The following is a 20,914-nucleotide window of genomic DNA, read 5'->3' as shown; positions in this document are numbered from 1 at the left end:
AAGATTCATGAGATGAGGAATTTCAGGTCCTATCCCGAGATGTTTCATGTTATTTGGGAGAAAATTCCTCTAGTTAAGAAAGAAGGAGAAAGAGAAGCATGTGGCACTCTCTTCTACTTTCATTACACCAAGTGTTTAATCCACAACTGCTAACAGAAGCAGACACAGAAAAACAGTTACAACCAGAGATAACACCAAAATTACAATGTGAGCCTGATCCCAAGAATAATAAAACCTTGAATATTTCCTGTAAACTGGGACTCCCTAACAAAAACAGCTGTACCCTAGATTTTTGTGATGCTGATATCTTAAAACAAACCATGACCTTTGTGAACTTGATGATGGCAATTCACCATAAACAGATTACTATAACCCTGATAATGTTGGTAACATTTTGTGTGATTTATTTCCCTATAAATGTATGTTGGGTTTAAATGGCAGAGCGGGGGCGCCTGGGTGGCTCAGTCGGTTAAGCGTCCGACTTCAGCTCAGGTCACCATCTCACAGACCATGAGTTCGAGCCCCGCATCGGGCTCTGGGCTGATGGCTCAGAGCCTGGAGCCTGCTTCCGATTCTGTGTCTCCCTCTCTCTCTGCCCCTCCCCCATTCATGCTCTGTCTCTCTCTGTCCCCAAAATAAATAAACATTAAAAAAAAAATTTAAATGGCAGAGCGTATCTTCTAAGTCTGACAACTGTGAACTCTGCAAAAAAATTATTAGTCTCTGTTTTTAAACACATTTTTGTCAAATCTTCATTTATGACATATCCTTCACATTAGGGAATGTTGAGAAAAAAATATATGAGGGGCGCCTGGGTGGTTCAGTCGGTTAAGTGTCTGACCTCAGCTCAGGTCATGATCTCACAGTTTGTGGGTTCGAGTCCCACATCGGCCTCTGTGTTGACAACTCAGATCCCTAGAACCTGCTTCAGATTCTGTGTCTCCCTCACTCTCTGCCCCTCCCCCACTCATGCTCTCTCCCTCTCTCCTTCAAAAATAAACAAACATTAAAACAACGTTTTTTTAAGAGAAAAGAAAAGAAATAAGAGAATACCAGCAAGGGCCTACACAGGGAGTGACAGGTAGCTCTGCACAGACTTAACTGTTCAGGCTGAGCTAGGAGGGCTTTCCAGCTTCACAACTTTCCACGAACAACTATGGCAAGACCTCCATCTGGAATTTGTTTTCCCTCTCCTAATAAGAAGTGAAAGGGCTTAGGCCATTGTACCTTGGGACACACAGAAGCACCAACAGATTGTCAACACCCTCATCAAACCCACAATATTGCCTATACACACTCGTATAGACACACAGTGATGTGTAATCACAGGGTCAGGTTTGGAGCTCAGTGTATGCCTTCATAAAACATGTGTATTTAGTGGCTTTGTACTCACAGAGACACACTATCCCACTAAATATGTATACCAACAGCAAATGATTATTTATACCTACACAAACACAGCTTATACACATACTCACATTCACATGCAAATCCAGTCCTTACACGTGTTTACTAACACATCTCTCAGATACACATCAACAAACATATCAACACACTTTCGCATTCCACATTCCACATTTTGTTTCACTAACAAAAAATGCATGCATACAGATAAGCTCACACTCCTGTAATCTCAACAACACACATTCTTGCACATGCATTCAAATCCCCTGCTTCAGCTATGTGTATACAGAGGAGAGAGGCAAGTTAGGGGTTAATGCTTCCAGCTTACCCTCCAGTCTCAGAGGAAGCCAGAGTATGAGGCAGTGGGGCCCAAGAGGAAGGAAAGAATTAATGCTGGCGAAGGGAAAGGCCAGACTTAAACAGGTCTTTAAATAGGTCCGAACTCATAGTCTCTGTAAAAAGCTAAATCACAGGAGCCAGTTAGAGCTGCTTATGGTCAGAGATAAAGCAGAGCTCAAGGTGAGTGGTCCCCTGTGCCCCAGTCATCTCTGCCCTTCCCAGAGAACAGTAGGACTCACAGGGTCTCTAAGAATCTGAAATGCAAGGCAATGCACTGTGCGGAATGACCTGACTTATGCGGGCTCCAGGTCCAGCTGATCCATGACTGGTGAATTTCCTTCTGAGATGGGGAGACAATTCGCTGCTCACACTGTGTCCTCCAGGGAAATTCTAGACAAGTAGGCAGCCTGCCTCCACACTCAATCCCTCCACAAAGGACGCAGGATCTGAACCCTACCCCACTTCGGCAATCTTGCTACATGCCTTAGTTTTAGATACCCCAAAGTGAGAGAACAGACTAAATTTCTCTGAAGCGATTCCTTAGCAAGATCTCAGCCCATTTTATCCTTTACCCTTTCAGACTTGAGCAACTCGATTAAACTGATGAACATAACTATTTCTACATAATGAGTGGGGTAATTGAAGTCAACAGAGGTAGTGGTATCAGCACTGGATTCAAACCCATACTCACAGATGAAAACTGAGCTCCAGCAGTGTGAGAACATTTTTCTTGCAACCATATTCCCTGAAACAAAAGTTACGCCAAGTTCTCACAAATTATATTGTACTTTGGAGAACAGAAACATTGAATCTGAAGTTCAATGTGTGATCACCCTGGCTGTAACATAGAAAAAAAGATGGCTTAATTTCTTCTGCCAATAAGCACTATGCTCACATGAGGTCTAGCATATGGTAGGCAAGGACAGGGACATATTTATAAGCAGGGAAAGGGGGAAGGAATTTGGGGCAAGAAGGGAAATTATATTGCCCTTCTTTTTCCTACTTTTTAGGGAATGTACATCTCTTTCCCCCAACTCAGCAGCAAGTTGATGACCTGTGTCTCCCCTCAGAATTACTATTGAAAACCTCACACACTGCACAAAAAAAAAAAAAAAAGACCTAAGATTGGTTAGTCTTGGCTAATGGTTAATTGGTTAACTCCTTGTCCACTCCACATTAGTTGCAGACTTAAATACTTGCAAGGCTGAGGAGGGAAAAAGACAAAGGAAATGCTGATAGTGAGGACATCAGATTCCATGGGAATGTAAATGTAGAGAAGAAAGAGAGGCACCAGTCAAGAGCCCCATCTCCTACCTCAGACTTGGGTTCCTGGTCACCACCTAAGAAGAGTCACCACTCCAAAAAGAGTATGTAGAACAGGTAAGTTGCCCATGAAGGCTGATGGGCAGAAGTGTGTAAGTGTGTATTAAAAACAATAACATGTAAAAGCAAATAGTGTTATATTTACAAAAATAGCAACATTTTCTATGAGTAATTAGATTATTATGCACATTGAGACATTGTAGGTTTACCCAGCACCTTTATCAGTGTTCAGTGCAGGAACAAAAATGGCCTCATTATGCTCTCCCAGGTGCCCATGAGACCCAGTGAGTATGTCTTCACAAATGGAGGGTGACTTACAGGGGGCAGAAGGGAAGGAGAGAAAAGAAGATTCTGGTTCAAACAGAAGATAAAACTGAAAGCCAGGCAGAAGCGCATGAAAAAGAACGTTAAACACCAGATAACGTGTGTGTTTCTGAATTTTCACTATGCCCTGGAGAGGAGTAATTGTTCTGAGCAAAGCCCTAGCTATTATCTAGGTAGGATAGTAAAGTTTCCAAATTAAAGCAAAATTTATAAGTTCTGACCCACATTTCTCTTACAATGCTATAAATATAGGGAAAGTCAGAAAGAGATTAAGTTTATTTGGGATCTCGAACAAAACCTTTTTAGGAACCATTACATCAGGTTGAATGAAATTTTGTTAGTCTCCAGAGGCTGGTTAAGGGAGATTTGAAAAGATACTCTTCTTATCTGGGTGTTTCCGTTAGGGAGGACATTCAAACAAAGGCTCTGGTCAATTGAGATTAAATTGGTCATTGACTCCACATAGGTAACAGTCAGCAGAGGGATCAGACAGGGTCAACCATTGTAATGCAAGTATTGGCACAGGATGACATTCATGTCTGTCAACAGACAGCAGCTCAGACTCCAGCATGAAAAATACATATAGCTGTCTTGTGACCTGGCATCAAAGTAGTGTTTAGAAGGTTCTATTAGGACATTTTTAAGATATGGCTAACCAGGTAAAAAGTCCATTGCCCCTGAACAATGACATTTATTTGTTGTTTGCTTCAGCAAACATTTATTAAAACCCTGTTCTGTGCCAAGTAGAAAAGTGCTCAGGTTGGTGTACTCGTTAGGGCTGACCTCATGAAAATTCATCATGCAGGACAGGAGTTAGTAAACTATCACCTGCAGACCAAATCCAGCTTGCAGCCTGTTTTTGAAAATAAAATTGTATTGGAATGTAGCCACACTCACACATTTCCATATTGACTGTGGCTGCTTTCATGCTACCATGCCCAAGCTGACTAATACCAACAAGACTGTATGGCCCACAAAGACTAAAATATGCGTAATCTGGCCTTTTACAGAAAACAGTTGCTGGTCCCTAATCTAGGAGGAGACATTCACTATACATAACAGGTTTAACTGCAGGTGTACAATCTGTCACTCAGTTACCCTCCAGCCCAAATTCTCCTGGTAACTCCTAGAATCAAAAATAACTCATCATCACTACGTACAATGCCATTAAGACAAAGTGCTTTGCAAACTGGTTTCCTGTCCTGAAAAGTTCCCAAGTGGCTTAAATAAATGGCTGAAAACAACCTGTTGGAAAGGTTAAACAAATCATTTTGTCCTAAAGAATAGAAGGATGAGAATTACTATTATTGACATTATTTGTTAAGATAGTTTTCTCTTAACAGATTCTACTTTCATGGATAATATTGATTCTTATACAGAAACTACACTTGCAGCTAGTATGTTCTGATACTACTTTGAGTGACATAAATATGAATGAAGGCTAAAGAATGACATCACTTTACGTTCCAAAATTTAATTTATTAAAACATTTGAAATTATTCCAGTTTACTTTTAAAGCCAATCAACCTATTATTCAATGGCTTCTTCTAAAATATTATAAAAAATACTAATAACTTACTTCATTGTTATCACTTGTAGAGCATAGATTACCTTCCCAAGGAAACCAAATTAACCATCCTGTGATGCTGGCTTTAGAGAACAGCTCTTCACATCCTGCATACTTCATCCTACTTGGGATCCCAGGACTCGAGAATTCCCAATTTTGGATTGCCTTTCCTCTCTGTGCCATGTATGTTGTGGCTATAATTGGCAATACCACTGTCCTTCATATAGTCCGAATTGACCACACTCTGCATGAGCCCATGTACCTCTTTCTAGCCATGCTGGCTATCACTGACCTGGTCCTCTCGTCTTCCACCCAACCTAAAATGCTGGCTATACTCTGGTTTCATGCTCATGAGACTCAATACCATGCCTGCCTCATCCAGATGTTCTTCATCCATGCCTTTTCCTCTGTGGAGTCTGGGGTACTCATGGCTATGGCCTTGGACCGTTATGTGGCCATCTGCTTCCCACTCCGTCACTCAAGTGTCCTGACTCCAGCTGTAGTGGGTAAATTGGGAGCAGCTGTGATGATGAGAGCATTGCTGTTGGTGAGCCCCTTCTGCATTATGGTCTCCAGGATGCCCTTCTGCCCCAACCAGATCATTCCCCAGCCATACTGTGAACACATGGCTGTGCTAAAGCTGGTGTGTGCAGATACTAGAGTAAATCGTGCATATGGGCTCTTTGGGGCCTTCTCTGTGGTTGGCTTTGATATGATTGTCATCAGTGTATCCTATGTGATGATTTTGAGAACTGTTCTGGGGTTGCCTTCTGGTGAAGCCCAGCTCAAGGCTTTTGGTACATGTGCATCCCATATCTGTGTCATCTTGGCTTTTTATATCCCAGCGCTCTTTACGTTCCTCACCCACCGCTTTGGACATCATGTACCCCGAGCAGTACATATCATGTTTGCCAATCTCTATCTCCTGGTTCCTCCCATGCTCAACCCCATCATCTATGGAGTTAGAACCAAGCAGATCAGGAACAGGGTTATTCAAGGTTGTTGTGGAAAAGATCCCTGAGCCAAAAGTCATAGTATAACAACCAACCCAATCACCTCACTGATCTAGGAACACAAATGCAGATAATTTGTCATGCCATCACATATCAGCACAAAGTCATCTCTGTGAACAAAAGGCCCAGAGTTTAGTAACCCTCCAGAGTAGGACCAATTTTCGGGATGCCCACAACAAGAGCTCTCTGAGAGATGTGATTAACCACAAATGCTGAGTTGACCAATGTTCATCATCATAAGAAAACAGTGAAAAATGTCAACTTACCAAATTAGTGAAGATTTTAAAGAATGCTATTTCCTGTCCATCAACTGATGAATGGATAAAGAAATTGTGGTTTATATACACAATGGAGTACTACAGGGCAATGAGAAAGAACAAAATATGGCCCTTTGTAGCAATGTGGATGGAACTGGAGAGTGTGATGCTAAGTGAAATAAGCCATACAGAGAAAGACAGATACCATATGCTTTCACTCTTATGTGGATCCTGAGAAACTTAACAGAAACCCATGGGGGAAGGAAAGGAAAAAAAAAAAAAGAGGTTAGAGTGGGAGAGAGCCAGAGCATAAGAGACTCTTAAAAACTGAGAACAAACTGAGGGTTGATGAGGGGTGGGAGGGAGGGAAGGGTAGGTAGGTGATGGGTATTGAGGAGGGCACCTTTTGGGATGAGCACTGGGTGTTGTATGGAAACCAATTTGACAATAAATTTCATATATAGAAAAAATAAAGAAAGAAAGAAAGAATGCCATTTCCACAGACCACCAAGGTGAAAATTATTTTTACACTATCACTAGAAGTACAAGTTGGTAAACCTTGTTAAAAAGGACACTTGAAATTTCTACCAGAACAATTAGAAAACACATGTATTCCCCATCTTGGGATCTCTTTATAAAAATAGAATTTGAAAAAAAAATTCAAAGGCACATACAGATTCATTATTTATAAAAACAAAAACTGGAAAACATTCTAATAATAACCTATAAGACCCAGATGAAGAATAAACAATTGAATATCTTGTAACATTTAACTAATGTATTTGCAAAGAGTATGGAAAGGTATGTAAAATGACCAAGATAGAACATTAAAGAAAAAAGAAAAAAACATTTGCCCATAAGGCTATGGCCAATTCAAAAAGAAATAGAAGGCATAGAAAAATATTCTGGAAATACATCCAAAATCTAATAATAGCAACTCAGTGGAGTGATATTTGTGGTTTCTTAATTTTATTTCTTCATTTTTATGTATTCTTTAAAATTTTCCTTGATTGAGGAAGCTTTATTTTAGTATGAGCAAATGTAATTGAAACAACAAAAGTGTACAAAGAGGTTATTTCAGTGCCTAAGCCTAGGGGAAGGCAGTGGGCAATCTGAGAAGATGAAGGACTCTAGAATACTTCCAGAAAATCTTTAAACTCCAGATGTGAAATTAAACCAGAATCACAACCTTTTGAGACTGGTAAGAATGAGGATTAGGTATGCTGAGCATCGGATTCTCCTTCCAAAATTTCCTAAATCCCTGATTCAATGGATTTCAGAATGACAGAGTGTGGGAAAAGAAAGAAGGAGAATTTCCCTTCTGAAGATAACTATACTGTATGGTTAAAGGTAGTGAGAAAATCACTAGAAGTTTTAGTATTTGTTAATATTTAATTTCCTTTTATATTAAAATTTCAAGCTATTATTAGAAACTGTATTTTTTACTTTCATTTTTTCTTTATGAGTTATACTTCTACAAAAAGTTGTACTTATTTAATGTATATATTTTGATGGTTTGAACATATGCTACAGACATAATACCATCACCACAAACAAGGTACAATCACCCACCACAATTATTGAGTTGGTCTTTTTATCATCCTGCACCATTCTCCTGTTAAAGCCAATACTGAAAAGGTTCTAGGCACTGAGGCTTTTGTGTTACTAAAACCAGCATCAGTTGAAGGTACTTTAAGAAGAATCAGGAACATGTTTGCTTCTCCCAGAAGAAACACTATTGGAGACTAAACGTGTCCCCAAAAATGAATAGGTATTCTGAAGGAGCATTTTCATGATCCCCAAATTTTAGAGTTATCAAGGGACTGTTATACTATTATCAGCAAATCAGTTAGTGATTGTGAGCCCCTCTTCCTCTTTTTAAAATCAACTTTATTTCTGTATAACTTGTGACAATAAAATGTAAGTATTTTAATGAACAGTTTGAAGAGTTCTAACACATATAAATGCCTCTGTAGCTCCCACCCCAGTTAAGACATAGAACATTTTCAACACTTTGGAAAAGTTTCTCTTGCCTCTCTGGAGCCAGTCGCCACCTCTGTACCCAAACCAGGCAAAGCCTGATCTGATTTCTTTCAATATATACTTATTTTCTCTCGCTAAAACTTTCATGAATCTAAGAACAAGTAATATATTCTTTTAATTCTGGTGTCTTTCACTCAGTATAGAGGTTTTCAGATTCGGCCATACTGTTGTATGTATGATAAGTAGTTCTTTACTATTATTTCTGAGCAGTATATTCTATTTTTCCAACATACCAGTTGTCACCATTTTCCTTTACTACAGCCCTTCTATTCTTCTTCCAAACATATTCTCTTCTTATCTGTGTTAGGGTTTTGCTCTAAATCACTCCAGGTCCCCCAGTTGTTATTTTCTAGAATATTCTATCTTCCTCTCAACATCCTTTAGATATCAACTAATACAACCTTATCTCTGAAGTGTGCTTAACTCATATATGTCAACTAATTCTTGCCCCCACCGTAATTTTCTTTTTTTTTAATATACGAAATTTATTGTCAAATTGGTTTCCATACAACACCCAGTGCTCATCCCAAAAGGTGCCCTCCTCAATACCCATCACCCACCCTCTCCTCCCTCCCACCCCCCATCAACCCTCAGTTTGTTCTCAGTTTTTAACAGTCTCTTATGCTTTGGCTCTCTCCCACTCTAACCTCTTTTTTTTTTTCTTTTTTCCTCCCCCTCCCCCATGGGTTCCTGTTAAGTTTCTCAGGATCCACAAAGAGTGAAAGCATATGGTATCTGTCTTTCTCTGTATGGCTTATTTCACTTAGCATCACACTCTCCTGTTCCATCCACGTTGTTACAAAAGGCCATATTTCATTTTTCCTCATTGCCACGTAGTATTCCATTGTGTATATAAACCACAATTTCTTTATCCATTCATCAGTTGATGGACATTTAGGCTCTTTCCATAATTTGGCTATTGTTGAGAGTGCTGCTATGAACATTGGGGTACAAGTGCCCCTATGCATCAGTACTCCTGTATCCCTTGGGTAAATTCCTAGCAGTGCTATTGCTGGGTCATAGGGTAGGTCTATTTTTAATTTTCTGAGGAACCTCCACACTGCTTTCCAGAGCGGCTGCACCAATTTGCATTCCCACCAACAGTGCAAGAGGGTTCCCGTTTCTCCACATCCTCTCCAGCATCTATAGTCTCCTGTGTTGTTCATTTTGGCCACTCTGACTGGCGTGAGGTGATACCTGAGTGTGGTTTTGATTTGTATTTCCCTGATAAGGAGCGACGCTGAACATCTTTTCATGTGCCTGTTGGCCATCCGGATGTCTTCTTTAGAGAAGTGTCTATTCATGTTTTCTGCCCAGTTCTTCACTGGGTTATTTGTTTTTCGGGTGTGGAGTTTGGTGAGCTCTTTATAGATTTTGGATACTAGCCCTTTGTCCGATATGTCATTTGCAAATATCTTTTTCCCATTCCGTTGGTTGCCTTTTAGTTTTGTTGGTTGTTTCCTTTGCTGTGCAGAAGCTTTTTATCTTCATAAGGTCCCAGTAATTCACTTTTGCTTTTAATTCCCTTGCCTTTGGGGATGTGTCAAGTAAGAGATTGCTACGGCTGAGGTCAGAGAGGTCTTTTCCTGCTTTCTCCTCTAAGGTTTTGATGGTTTCCTGTCTCACATTTAGGTCCTTTATCCATTTTGAGTTTATTTTTGTGAATGGTGTGAGAAAGTGGTCTAGTTTCATTCTTCTGCATGTTGCTGTCAGTTCTCCCAGCACCATTTGTTAAAGAGGCTGTCTTTTTTCCATTGGATGTTCTTTCCTGCTTTGTCAAAGATGAGTTGGCCATATGTTTGTGGGTCTAGTTCTGGGGTTTCTATTCTAATCCATTGGTCTATGTGTCTGTTTTTGTGCCAATACCATGCTGTCTTGATGATGACAGCTTTGTAGCAGAGGCTAAAGTCTGGGATTGTGATGCCTCCTGCTTTGGTCTTCTTCTTCAAAATTCCTTTGGCTATTCGGGGCCTTTTGTGGTTCCATATGAATTTTAGGATTGCTTGTTCTAGTTTCGAGAAGAATGCTGGTGCAATTTTGATTGGGATTGCATTGAATGTGTAGATAGCTTTGGGTAGTATTGACATTTTGACAATATTTATTCTTCCAATCCATGAGCAGGGAATGTCTTTCCATTTCTTTAAATCTTCTTCAATTTCCTTCATAAGCTTTCTATAGTTTTCACAATACAGATCCTTTAAATCTTTGGTTAGATTTATTCCTAGGTATTTTATGCTTCTTGGTGCAATTGTGAATGGGATCAGTTTCTTTCTTTGTCTTTCTGTTGCTTCATTGTTAGTGTATAAGAATGAAACTGATTTCTGTACATTGATTTTGTATCCTGCAACTTTGCTGAATTCATATATCAATTTTAGCAGACTTTTGGTGGAGTCTATCGGATTTTCCATGTATAATATCATGTCATCTGCAAAAAGCGAAAGCTTGACTTCATCTTTGCCAATTTTAATGCCTTTGATTTCCTTTTGTTGTCTGATTGCTGATGCTAGAACTTCCAGCACTATGTTAAACAACAGTGGTGAGAGTGGGCATCCCTGTCGTGTTCCTGATCTCAGGGAAAAAGCTCTCAGTTTTTCCCCATTGAGGATGATGTTGGCTGTGGACTTTTCATAAATGGCTTTTATGATCTTTAAGTATGTTCCTTCTATCCCGACTTTCTCAAGGGTTTTTATTAAGAAAGGGTGCTGGATTTTGTCAAAGGCCTTTTCTGCATTGATTGACAGGATCATATGGTTCTTCTCTTTTTTTTTTTGTTAATGTGATGTATCACGTTGATTGATTTGCAAATGTTGAACCAGCCCTGCATCCCAGGAATGAATTCCACTTGATCATGGTGAATAATTCTTTTTATATGCCGTTGAATTCGATTTGCTAGTATCTTATTGAGAATTTTTGCATCCATATTCATCAGGGATATTGGCCTGTAGTTCTCTTTTTTTACTGGGTCTCTGTCTGGTTTAGGAATCAAAGTAATACTGGCTTCATAGAATGAGTCTGGAAGTTTTCCTTCCCTTTCTATTTCTTGGAATAGCTTGAGAAGGATAGGTATTATCTCTGCTTTAAATGTCTGGTAGAACTCCCCTGGGAAGCCATCTGGTCCTGGACTCTTATTTGTTGGGAGGTTTTTGATAACCGATTCAATTTCTTCGCTGGTTATGGGTCTGTTCAAGCTTTCTATTTCCTCCTGATTGAGTTTTGGAAGAGTGTGGGTGTTCAGGAATTTGTCCATTTCTTCCAGGTTGTCCAATTTGTTGGCATATAATTTTTCATAGTATTCCCTGATAATTGTTTGTATCTCTGAGGGATTGGTTGTAATAATTCCATTTTCATTCATGATTTTATCTATTTGGGTCATCTCCCTTTTCTTTTTGAGAAGCCTGGCTAGAGGTTTGTCAATTTTGTTTATTTTTTCAAAAAACCAACTCTTGGTTTTGTTGATCTTCTCTACAGTTTTTTTTAGATTCTATATTGTTTATTTCTGCTCTGATCTTTATTATTTCTCTTCTTCTGCTGGGTTTAGGCTGCCTTTGCTGTTCTGCTTCAATTTCCTTTAGGTGTGATGTTAGATTTTGTATTTGGGATTTTTCTTCTTTCTTGAGATAGGCCTGGATTCCAATGTATTTTCCTCTCAGGACTGCCTTCGCTGCGTCCCAAAGCGTTTGGATTGTTGTATTTTCATTTTCGTTTGTTTCCATATATTTTTTAATTTCTTCTCTAATTGCCTGGTTGACCCACTCATTCGTTAGTAGGGTGTTCTTTAACCTCCATGCTTTTGGAGGATTTCCAGACTTTTTCCTGTGGTTGATTTCAAGCTTCATGGCATTGTGGTCTGAAAGTATGCATGGTATTATTTCAATTCTTGTATACTTAATAAGGGCTGTTTTGTGACCCAGTATATGATCTATCTTGGAGAATGTTCCATGTGCACTCGAGAAGAAAGTATATTCTGTTGCTTTGGGATGCAGAGTTCTAAATATATCTGTCAAGTCCATCTGATCCAATGTCTCATTCAGGGCCCTTGTTTCTTTATTGACCATGTGTCTAGATGATCTATCCATTTCTGTAAGTGGGGTGTTAAAGTCCCCTACAATTACCACATTCTTATCAATTAGGTTGCTTATGTTTATGAGTAGTTGTTTTATATATTTGGGGGCTCCGGTATTCGGCGCATAGACATTTATAATTGTTAGCTCTTCCTGATGGATAGACCCTGTAACTATTATATAATGTCCTTCTTCATCTCTTGTTACAGCCTTTAATTTAAAGTCTAGTTTGTCTGATATAAGTATGGCTACTCCAGCTTTCTTTTGGCTTCCAGTAGCATGATAAATAGTTCTCCATCCCCTCACTCGCAATCTAAAGGTGTCCTCAGGTCTAAAATGAGTCTCTTGTAGACAGCAAATAGATGGGTCTTGTTTTTTTATCCATTCTGATACCCTATGTCTTTTGGTTGGCGCATTTAATCCATTTACATTCAGTGTTATTATAGAAAGATATGGGTTTAGAGTCATTGTGATGTCTGTATGTTTTATGCTTGTAGTGATGTCTCTGGTACTTTGTCTCACAGGGTCCTCATTAGGATCTCTTGTAGGGCTGGTTTAGTGGTGACAAATTCCTTCAGTTTTTGTTTGTTTGGGAAGACCTTTATCTCTCCTTCTATTCTAAATGACAGACTTGCTGGATAAAGGATTCTCGGCTGCATATTTTTTCTGTCTAGCACACTGAAAATCTTGTGCCAATTCTTTCTGGCCTGCCAAGTTTCAAAAGAGAGATCAGTCATGAGTCTTATAGGTCTCCCTTTATATGTGAGGGCATGTTTACCCCTTGCTGCTTTCAGAATTTTCTCTTTATCCTTGTATTTTGCGAGTTTCACTATGACATGTCGTGCAGAAGATCGATTCAAGTTACGTCTGAAGGGAGTTATCTGTGCCTCTTGGATTTCAATGCCTTTTTCCTTCCCCAGTTCAGGGAAGTTCTCAGCTATGATTACTTCAAGTACCCCTTCAGCACCTTTCCCTCTCTCTTCCTCCTCTGGGATACCAATTATGCGTATATTATTTCTTTTTAGTGTATCACTTAGTTCTCTAATTTTCCCCTCATACTCCTGGATTTTTTTATCTCTCTTTTTCTCAGCTTCCTCTTTTTCCATAACTTTATCTTCTAGTTCACCTATTCTCTCCTCTGCCTCTTCAAGCCGAGCTGTGGTGGTTTCCATTTTGTTTTGCATTTTGTTTAAAGCGTTTTTCAGCTCCTCGTGACTGTTCCTTAGTCCCTTGATCTCTGTAGCAAGAGATTCTCTGCTGTCCTGTATACTGTTTTCAAGCCCAGCGATTAATTTTATGACTATTATTCTAAATTCACTTTCTGTTATATTATTTAAATCCTTTTTGATCAGCTCATTAGCTGTTGTTATTTCCTGGAGATTCTTCTGAGGGGAATTCTTCCGCTTGGTCATTTTGGATAGTCCCTGGCGTGGTGAGGACCTGCAGGGCACTTCCCCTGTGCTGTGGTGTATAACTGGAGTTGGTGGGCGGGGCCGCAGTCAGACCTGATGTCTGCCCCCAGCCCAAAGCTGGGGCCACAGTCAGACTGGTGTGTGCCTTCTCTTCCCCTCTCCTACAGGTGGGATTCACTCTGGGGTGGCGTGGCCCGTCTGGGCTACTTGCACACTGCCAGGCTTGTGATGCTGGCGATCTGGCGTATTAGCTGGGGTGGGTAGGCAAGGTGCACAGGGGCAGGACGGGCAGGCTTAGCTCGCTTCTCCTTAGGTGATCCACTTCAGGAGGGGCCCTGTGGCAGCGGGAGGGAGTCAAATCCGCTGCCGGAGGTTTGGCTCCGCAGAAGCGCAGAGTTGGGTGTTTGCTCCCTGGCAGGAACTGGTTCTCTTTGGGATTTTGGCTGGGGGATGGGCGGGGGAGATGGCGCTGGCCAGTGCCTTTGTTCCCCACCAAACTGAGCTCTGTCGTCAGGGGGCTCAGCAGCTCTCCCTCTCTTTGTCCTCCAGCCTTCCAGCTTTCCGAGCAGAGCTGTTAACTTATGACCTCCCTGATGCTAAGTCGCGCTTGCTGTCAGAACACAGTCCGTCAGGCCCCTCCGCTTTTCCAAGCCAGACTCGGGGGCTCTGCTTGGCCCGTGAGCCGCCCCTCCGCCCCGGCTCCCTCCCGCCAGTCCATGGAGCGCGCAACGCCTGGCCGCCCTTCCTACCCTCTTCCGTGGGCCTCTCGTCTGCGCTTGGCTCGGCGACTCCGTTCTGCTAATCCTCTGGCGGTTTTCTGGGTTACTTAGGCAGGTGTAGGTGGAATCTAAGTGATCAGCAGGACGCGCGGTGAGCCCAGCGTCCTCCTATGCCGCCATCTTCCCTCATCCCTGTGACAGCTTTTTCCGTAATTTTCTTTCAACATAAATATTTTATTTCCTCCTTATCTTAACAGAATATGTAAATATTCAAATACTTATTCACCATCAGTTAGTATGAATTGAATATAACTTCCATAAGTATAGCATACTTGTTCACTATTCTATCCCAAACCTAGCTCACCAGAAAAAACTACTTACATGAACGAATGATTAAATTTTTACATGTGCCTGCTACCATCCTCACAACAATTCCACTCCTGGCCACAAGATGGCATTGGCAGGTCCATTTTTGCCTCCTTCCTCCAAAATGGGATACAAGACATTTCAGTCCTAAGGCCTCCTTTCATTATTCCCATGGAAACTTTGAAGGTTGTTATCTGCCTGATAAGATACCTTTGACAGATAAATAACAATTTGTCCCTCACTCACTTCTTTTTATTTACAAATATAAAATATGTGGAACATTTTACATTTCTCTTCAAGAAATACCTATGAAGTGATTATGTTACACCAAATATTATTCTATGAGAGGATGGGACTACCACAGAGACAGGAGAAAATGGCAATCAGAGAACCTAGTTAGTATGAAACGATCAAATGAAGCACACTGAATTCCAGCTCCAGTAGAGAACCTACTTACTTAAACTGTGCAGCTCTATCATGACTAGAAGTACCCTTAAGTATCATGAATCAGTGAAAATAGAAGATTGCCTTCATTACAACCTGAAGAACCAGTGGGTCCAGGATATCAAATCTGTAACTAACTCCAGGCACCTTTACTCATTTCCAAAAACTATCAAGTGAGTACTTTGAGCAAGAGACTTGATTTCCCATTTGTACATGGGCAGAGTCATCCCAGTGCCTTTCTTCTTTCAGCACACACCTCTAAGGTGACCTAATGGCTAAGAGAAGCCAGTCAGAACTTAACAAAAGCAGGTCAGCTTCTCCTGGTTTTTAAACATTATTCAGGGCTGAGATCTGCTGTCTGAGCTCAGTTCTACAGTAACTTCAAGAGGAGAATAATGCATCATCAATATTGTCTACTCTGCACGGAGCCAAACACAGTGTTATTAGTATGATGTATTTCATGCTCAAAGTCAACAAGCATTTCTTCACCACTTACTATGTGCCAGTACTGTGTTTAGTGCTGGGGTTATGAACATAACAAGTTCATAGTTCATCCTAAAATCCCCTCCTCCAACCTCTTCCAGCACCTGCTACAATCTACAGTCATCACCCTCACCCACTTATACCCTGATGACCTGATTATGTATTTATTATTGATTCTCTGCTACATCTGTTATGCCTGAGCTCACTAACTAATCTTACTCTATCTTTGAGGCTAGAGCTCAGAAAGCAGAAGAAGAAGAAAGGCCCAAGGAGGTATGATGTCTCACTTAGCAGAGCCTTGTCCTCATCCCCATCCCAGATAAACCTGGAGTCTCAGTCTTTGATTTCCAGTTCTGAATGTGCATATTTTATGTATGGACCATCACGGAAGTGTTTGGGATTCACTACTTTCTAGAAGCCCTAGAGTTACCAGCCATGTTATTTCTTTTGTTTTCTAAACTTATCTATTTGTTTTGAGAGAGAGAGGGAGAGAGAGCATTGGAGGGGCAGGAAGAGGAGAGAGAGAATACCAAGGAGGCTCCATGCTGTCAGTGTGGAAACTTTTTTCCCGGAAACTTTGGCTTATAGACACATCATCTTGATAACTACCTTCATGGCCAAATGGCAATTTCTCTCTACCTATACATCTGTGTTTCCAAATTTCCCCTTGTATGAAGACAGCAATCACATTGGATTAGGGTCCACCCTACTCCAACATGACCTCATTTTATCCACCTACACTCTGATGACAAAGTCATATTCTGAGGTACAGTGGAGTAGAAATTCAACATATAAATCGGGGTGGGGGGACACAATTCAACCCACAACAATTGTCCAAGCAGTGCACATACATTTTCTTGTCTTTTTCGGTCTCCAGGGCCTTCACTACAGTGTTAACATCAGCAAGGTTCTCCCTGAACTTTGAGGAAGCAGAGCATAGCCCTGATTATTTCCCCTCTAACCATATTTGATTTCCTTCCTGAATGTGGTAATGAACCCTGCATGGTGGAGCAACTGGCAGTGAGAGCACTTTCTTCAGGAGAGTAAGAAATGAGGACAAAAAACCATCGTTATACACCTTCTGAGGTCAGATAACAGACAGTTTAATCTTCTACATTATGGTTGGAAGTTCTGCCTCTTGAGGAGATGCACAAAGTAACAAAAGATATTCATTGTAATTAGTGGACAGAGTCTGAACAATAAACTTAGTCAAGGAGGTCAGTTATTACAGCTTCCAAACACAATGTCTCTGCACAGTTAAAGGGAGAGAAATGTGAGAATAGTTTGGGCTGCTTTGAGAGCCCAGGTAAAGCCAGTTGCCATGAACTTGCAATGGTCCCAATCTGATCATTGGTGCTATTGCTTCTAGCAGTTGCTCAGTGGTACAGGGGTAGCAGAAGACAATGACATAATAGTAGCTGTGATGGATAGATAGTGTTGAGGTTATTCACACAAGTATGGTTGAAATGATGAACTATGAGGACTATATTTCATAGACAAGAACTTGAAAAGAGTACTGAAAATATTGGTTATATATATATAAGTTTTGAAGGAATTGATGATGTGAAAAACAAGAAATGAGGGGCACCTGGATGGCTCAGTCAGTTAAGCATCCAACTTCAGCTCAGGTCATGATCTCATGGTGCGTGAGTTTGAGCCCCGTTAGGACCTGTGCTGACAGCTCAGAGCCTGGAGCCTGCTTTGGATTCTATTTCTCTCTCTCTCTCTCTCTCTCTCTCTCTCTCTGCCCCTCCCCCACTCATGCTCGCTCACTCTCACTCTCTCTCTCAAAAATAAATAAACATTAAAAAATATATTAAATTTTTAAAAAGGAAACACAAAATGAGTAAAAAAAAAAGTAGAAAGATACAATGGTGTCATTAGAATAACATGCTCAAGGATTCAGAGATTGATTGATATGCTGTGGCAAGGTTCAGGACATGTCCATTCGATATTGACTAAGTATCTATATGGAGACAGAGGAAAACACAAGTGAGAATCAAAAAGCTATGAGGCTCTGGATGGGGATCTTTTGACATAGTTACACTGAAGTGTCCCAGGATTCTTAGGTCAATATTCTCAACAACATCTTCTTCCATCAAAACTTCCTTTCCAAACGTTTTTCTCTGACTCTGCCATCATAACCCCACAAAACCTAACTTAAAGATTGGTGTGGCTACAAGTTCATGGTAAAACACCCTAACTAGGCTCTCAATACTTCCCACAAATCTGTACATTCTACCAAAGACTGAGATTTAGAGCACCGGTGTGAGCCTGGTTCACAAGTCCTCCATGGATCCTGCAGAAACATCAACTTTTGAAACACACAAACCATGAAAAGAACTTTACAAGAGTAAATCAGGAACATACTGACCTGCCTACTACACATTGATTTCAGCAAGCAATACCAAACTAAACTTGAAAAACAGTGTGGCTGACCTCACGAGTTACTTCTATAAGAACTTGGGTACCATGTCTGCTTGGAAGCACCATGGCACTGAGAATCTTGGGAAGATTCATGAGATGAGGAAACTCAGTTCCTACCCTTAGATGTGACATTTTATTGAAGGAGAAAAGCTCCTCTCATTACAAAAGAAAAAGGGGGGGGGGGAGAGATGAAGGACGGAAGAGGAGGAGGAGGAGAATAAGAAGAGAAGAAGGAAGAAGGGGAAGAGGAGGGAGGAGGAGGAAGAGGAAAAGAACAACAACAACATCATCAACAACAAGGCACTTTCTTCTACTTTCATTACACCAAGTGTTTAATCTATGACAGCTAAAAGAAGCAAAGAAAACTAATTTGCAACCAGAGATAACTCCAAAATTACAATGTCCCCTGCCCCCTAGAATAATAAAACCTTGAATATTTCCTATAAACCTGGACTCCCTAACAAAACCAGTTGTATCCCAGATTTTTTCTTCTGCTGATAGTTTAAACTAAAACATGACCTTTGTGAACATAATGATGGCAATTCACCATAAACAGGTTATTGTAATCCTGATAATGGTGGTAATATTATGTGTGATTTGTTTCCCTATAATTATATGTTGGGTTTTAGATTTTGCAAAGCACGGTTTCTGAAGTCTGACAGATTTCATCTGCGTAAATAAATCCTTACTTTCTGTTTTTAGTTATTTATTTGTCAAATATTCCTTTGACATATCCTATATCAAGGAATGCTGAGAAAAATAAATATGAGAATACCAGCTAGGCTTACACAGGGAGTGACAGGTAGCTCTGCACAGACTTAACTGTTCAGGCTGAGCTAGGAGGGCTTTCCAGCTTCACAACTTTCCACGAACAACTATGGCAAGACCTCCATCTGGAATTCGTTTTCCCTCTCCTAATAAGAAGTGAAAGGGCTTAGACCATTGTACCTTGGGACACACAGAAGCACCAACAGATTGTCAACACCCTCATCAAACCCACAATATTGCCTATACACACTCGTATAGACACACAGTGATGTGTAATCACAGGGTCAGGTTTGGAGCTCAGTGTATGCCTTCACAAAACATGTGTATTTAGTGGCTTTGTACTCACAGAGCCACACTATCCCACTAAATATGTATACCAACAGCAAATGATTATTTATACCTACACAAACACAGCTTATACACATACTCACATTCACATGCAAATCCAGTCCTTACACGTGTTTACTAACACATCTCTCAGATACACATCAACAAACATATCAACACACTTTCGCATTCCACATTCCACATTTTGTTTCACTAACAAAAAATGCATGCATACAGATAAGCTCACACTCCTGTAATCTCAACAACACACATTCTTGCACATGCATTCAAATCCCCTGCTTCAGCTATGTGTATACAGAGGAGAGAGGCAAGTTAGGGGTTAATGCTTCCAGCTTACCCTCCAGTCTCAGAGGAAGCCAGAGTATGAGGCAGTGGGGCCCAAGAGGAAGGAAAGAATTAATGCTGGCGAAGGGAAAGGCCAGACTTAAACAGGTCTTTAAATAGGTCCGAACTCATAGTCTCTGTAAAAAGCTAAATCACAGGAGCCAGTTAGAGCTGCTTATGGTCAGAGATAAAGCAGAGCTCAAGGTGAGTGGTCCCCTGTGCCCCAGTCATCTCTGCCCTTCCCAGAGAACAGTAGGACTCACAGGGTCTCTAAGAATCTGAAATGCAAGGCAATGCACTGTGCGGAATGACCTGACTTATGCGGGCTCCAGGTCCAGCTGATCCATGACTGGTGAATTTCCTTCTGAGATGGGGAGACAATTCGCTGCTCACACTGTGTCCTCCAGGGAAATTCTAGACAAGTAGGCAGCCTGCCTCCACACTCAATCCCTCCACAAAGGACGCAGGATCTGAACCCTACCCCACTTCGGCAATCTTGCTACATGCCTTAGTTTTAGATACCCCAAAGTGAGAGAACAGACTAAATTTCTCTGAAGCGATTCCTTAGCAAGATCTCAGCCCATTTTATCCTTTACCCTTTCAGACTTGAGCAACTCGATTAAACTGATGAACATAACTATTTCTACATAATGAGTGGGGTAATTGAAGTCAACAGAGGTAGTGGTATCAGCACTGGATTCAAACCCATACTCACAGATGAAAACTGAGCTCCAGCAGTGTGAGAACATTTTTCTTGCAACCATATTCCCTGAAACAAAAGTTACGCCAAGTTCTCACAAATTATATTGTACTTTGGAGAACAGAAACATTGAATCTGAAGTTCAATGTGTGATCACCCTGGCTGTAACATAGAAAAAAAGATGGCTTAATTTCTTCTGCCAATAAGCACTATGCTCACATGAGGTCTAGCATATGGTAGGCAAGGACAGGGACATATTTATAAGCAGGGAAAGGGGGAAGGAATTTGGGGCAAGAAGGGAAATTATATTGCCCTTCTTTTTCCTACTTTTTAGGGAATGTACATCTCTTTCCCCCAACTCAGCAGCAAGTTGATGACCTGTGTCTCCCCTCAGAATTACTATTGAAAACCTCACACACTGCACAAAAATGACCCAAGATTGGTTAACTCCCTGTCTACTCCACATGACTTGTAGCCTTAATTCTTCATGTGTTGAGTTCATACATCTGAGGAGGAAAAAAAGACAAAAGAATTTCTTGTAGTGATGACACCATATTTCATGGGATTGTTAAGTGTAGATAAGAAAGGCGCC

General features: G+C 40.7%; 2 protein-coding genes across 2 annotated transcripts in view; one reads left to right on the top strand and one right to left on the bottom strand.

Annotated features, from left to right (window-relative positions):
• Positions 1-20,914, bottom strand: part of LOC125177121 (olfactory receptor 51H1-like) — a 307,668-nt gene that overhangs the window by 96,809 nt on the left and 189,945 nt on the right. The window lies entirely within an intron of this gene.
• Positions 5,025-5,978, top strand: LOC125177126 (olfactory receptor 52R1-like). The gene has a single exon (XM_047879199.1). The coding sequence runs from the start codon at positions 5,034-5,036 to the stop codon at positions 5,976-5,978; it is 945 nt and encodes a 314-aa protein (XP_047735155.1). The 5' UTR covers positions 5,025-5,033.

Source organism: Prionailurus viverrinus, chromosome D1, assembly GCF_022837055.1.
Source record: "Prionailurus viverrinus isolate Anna chromosome D1, UM_Priviv_1.0, whole genome shotgun sequence".
Lineage (NCBI taxonomy): Eukaryota > Metazoa > Chordata > Mammalia > Carnivora > Felidae > Prionailurus > Prionailurus viverrinus.
This window is presented reverse-complemented; position numbering and strand designations above follow the sequence as displayed.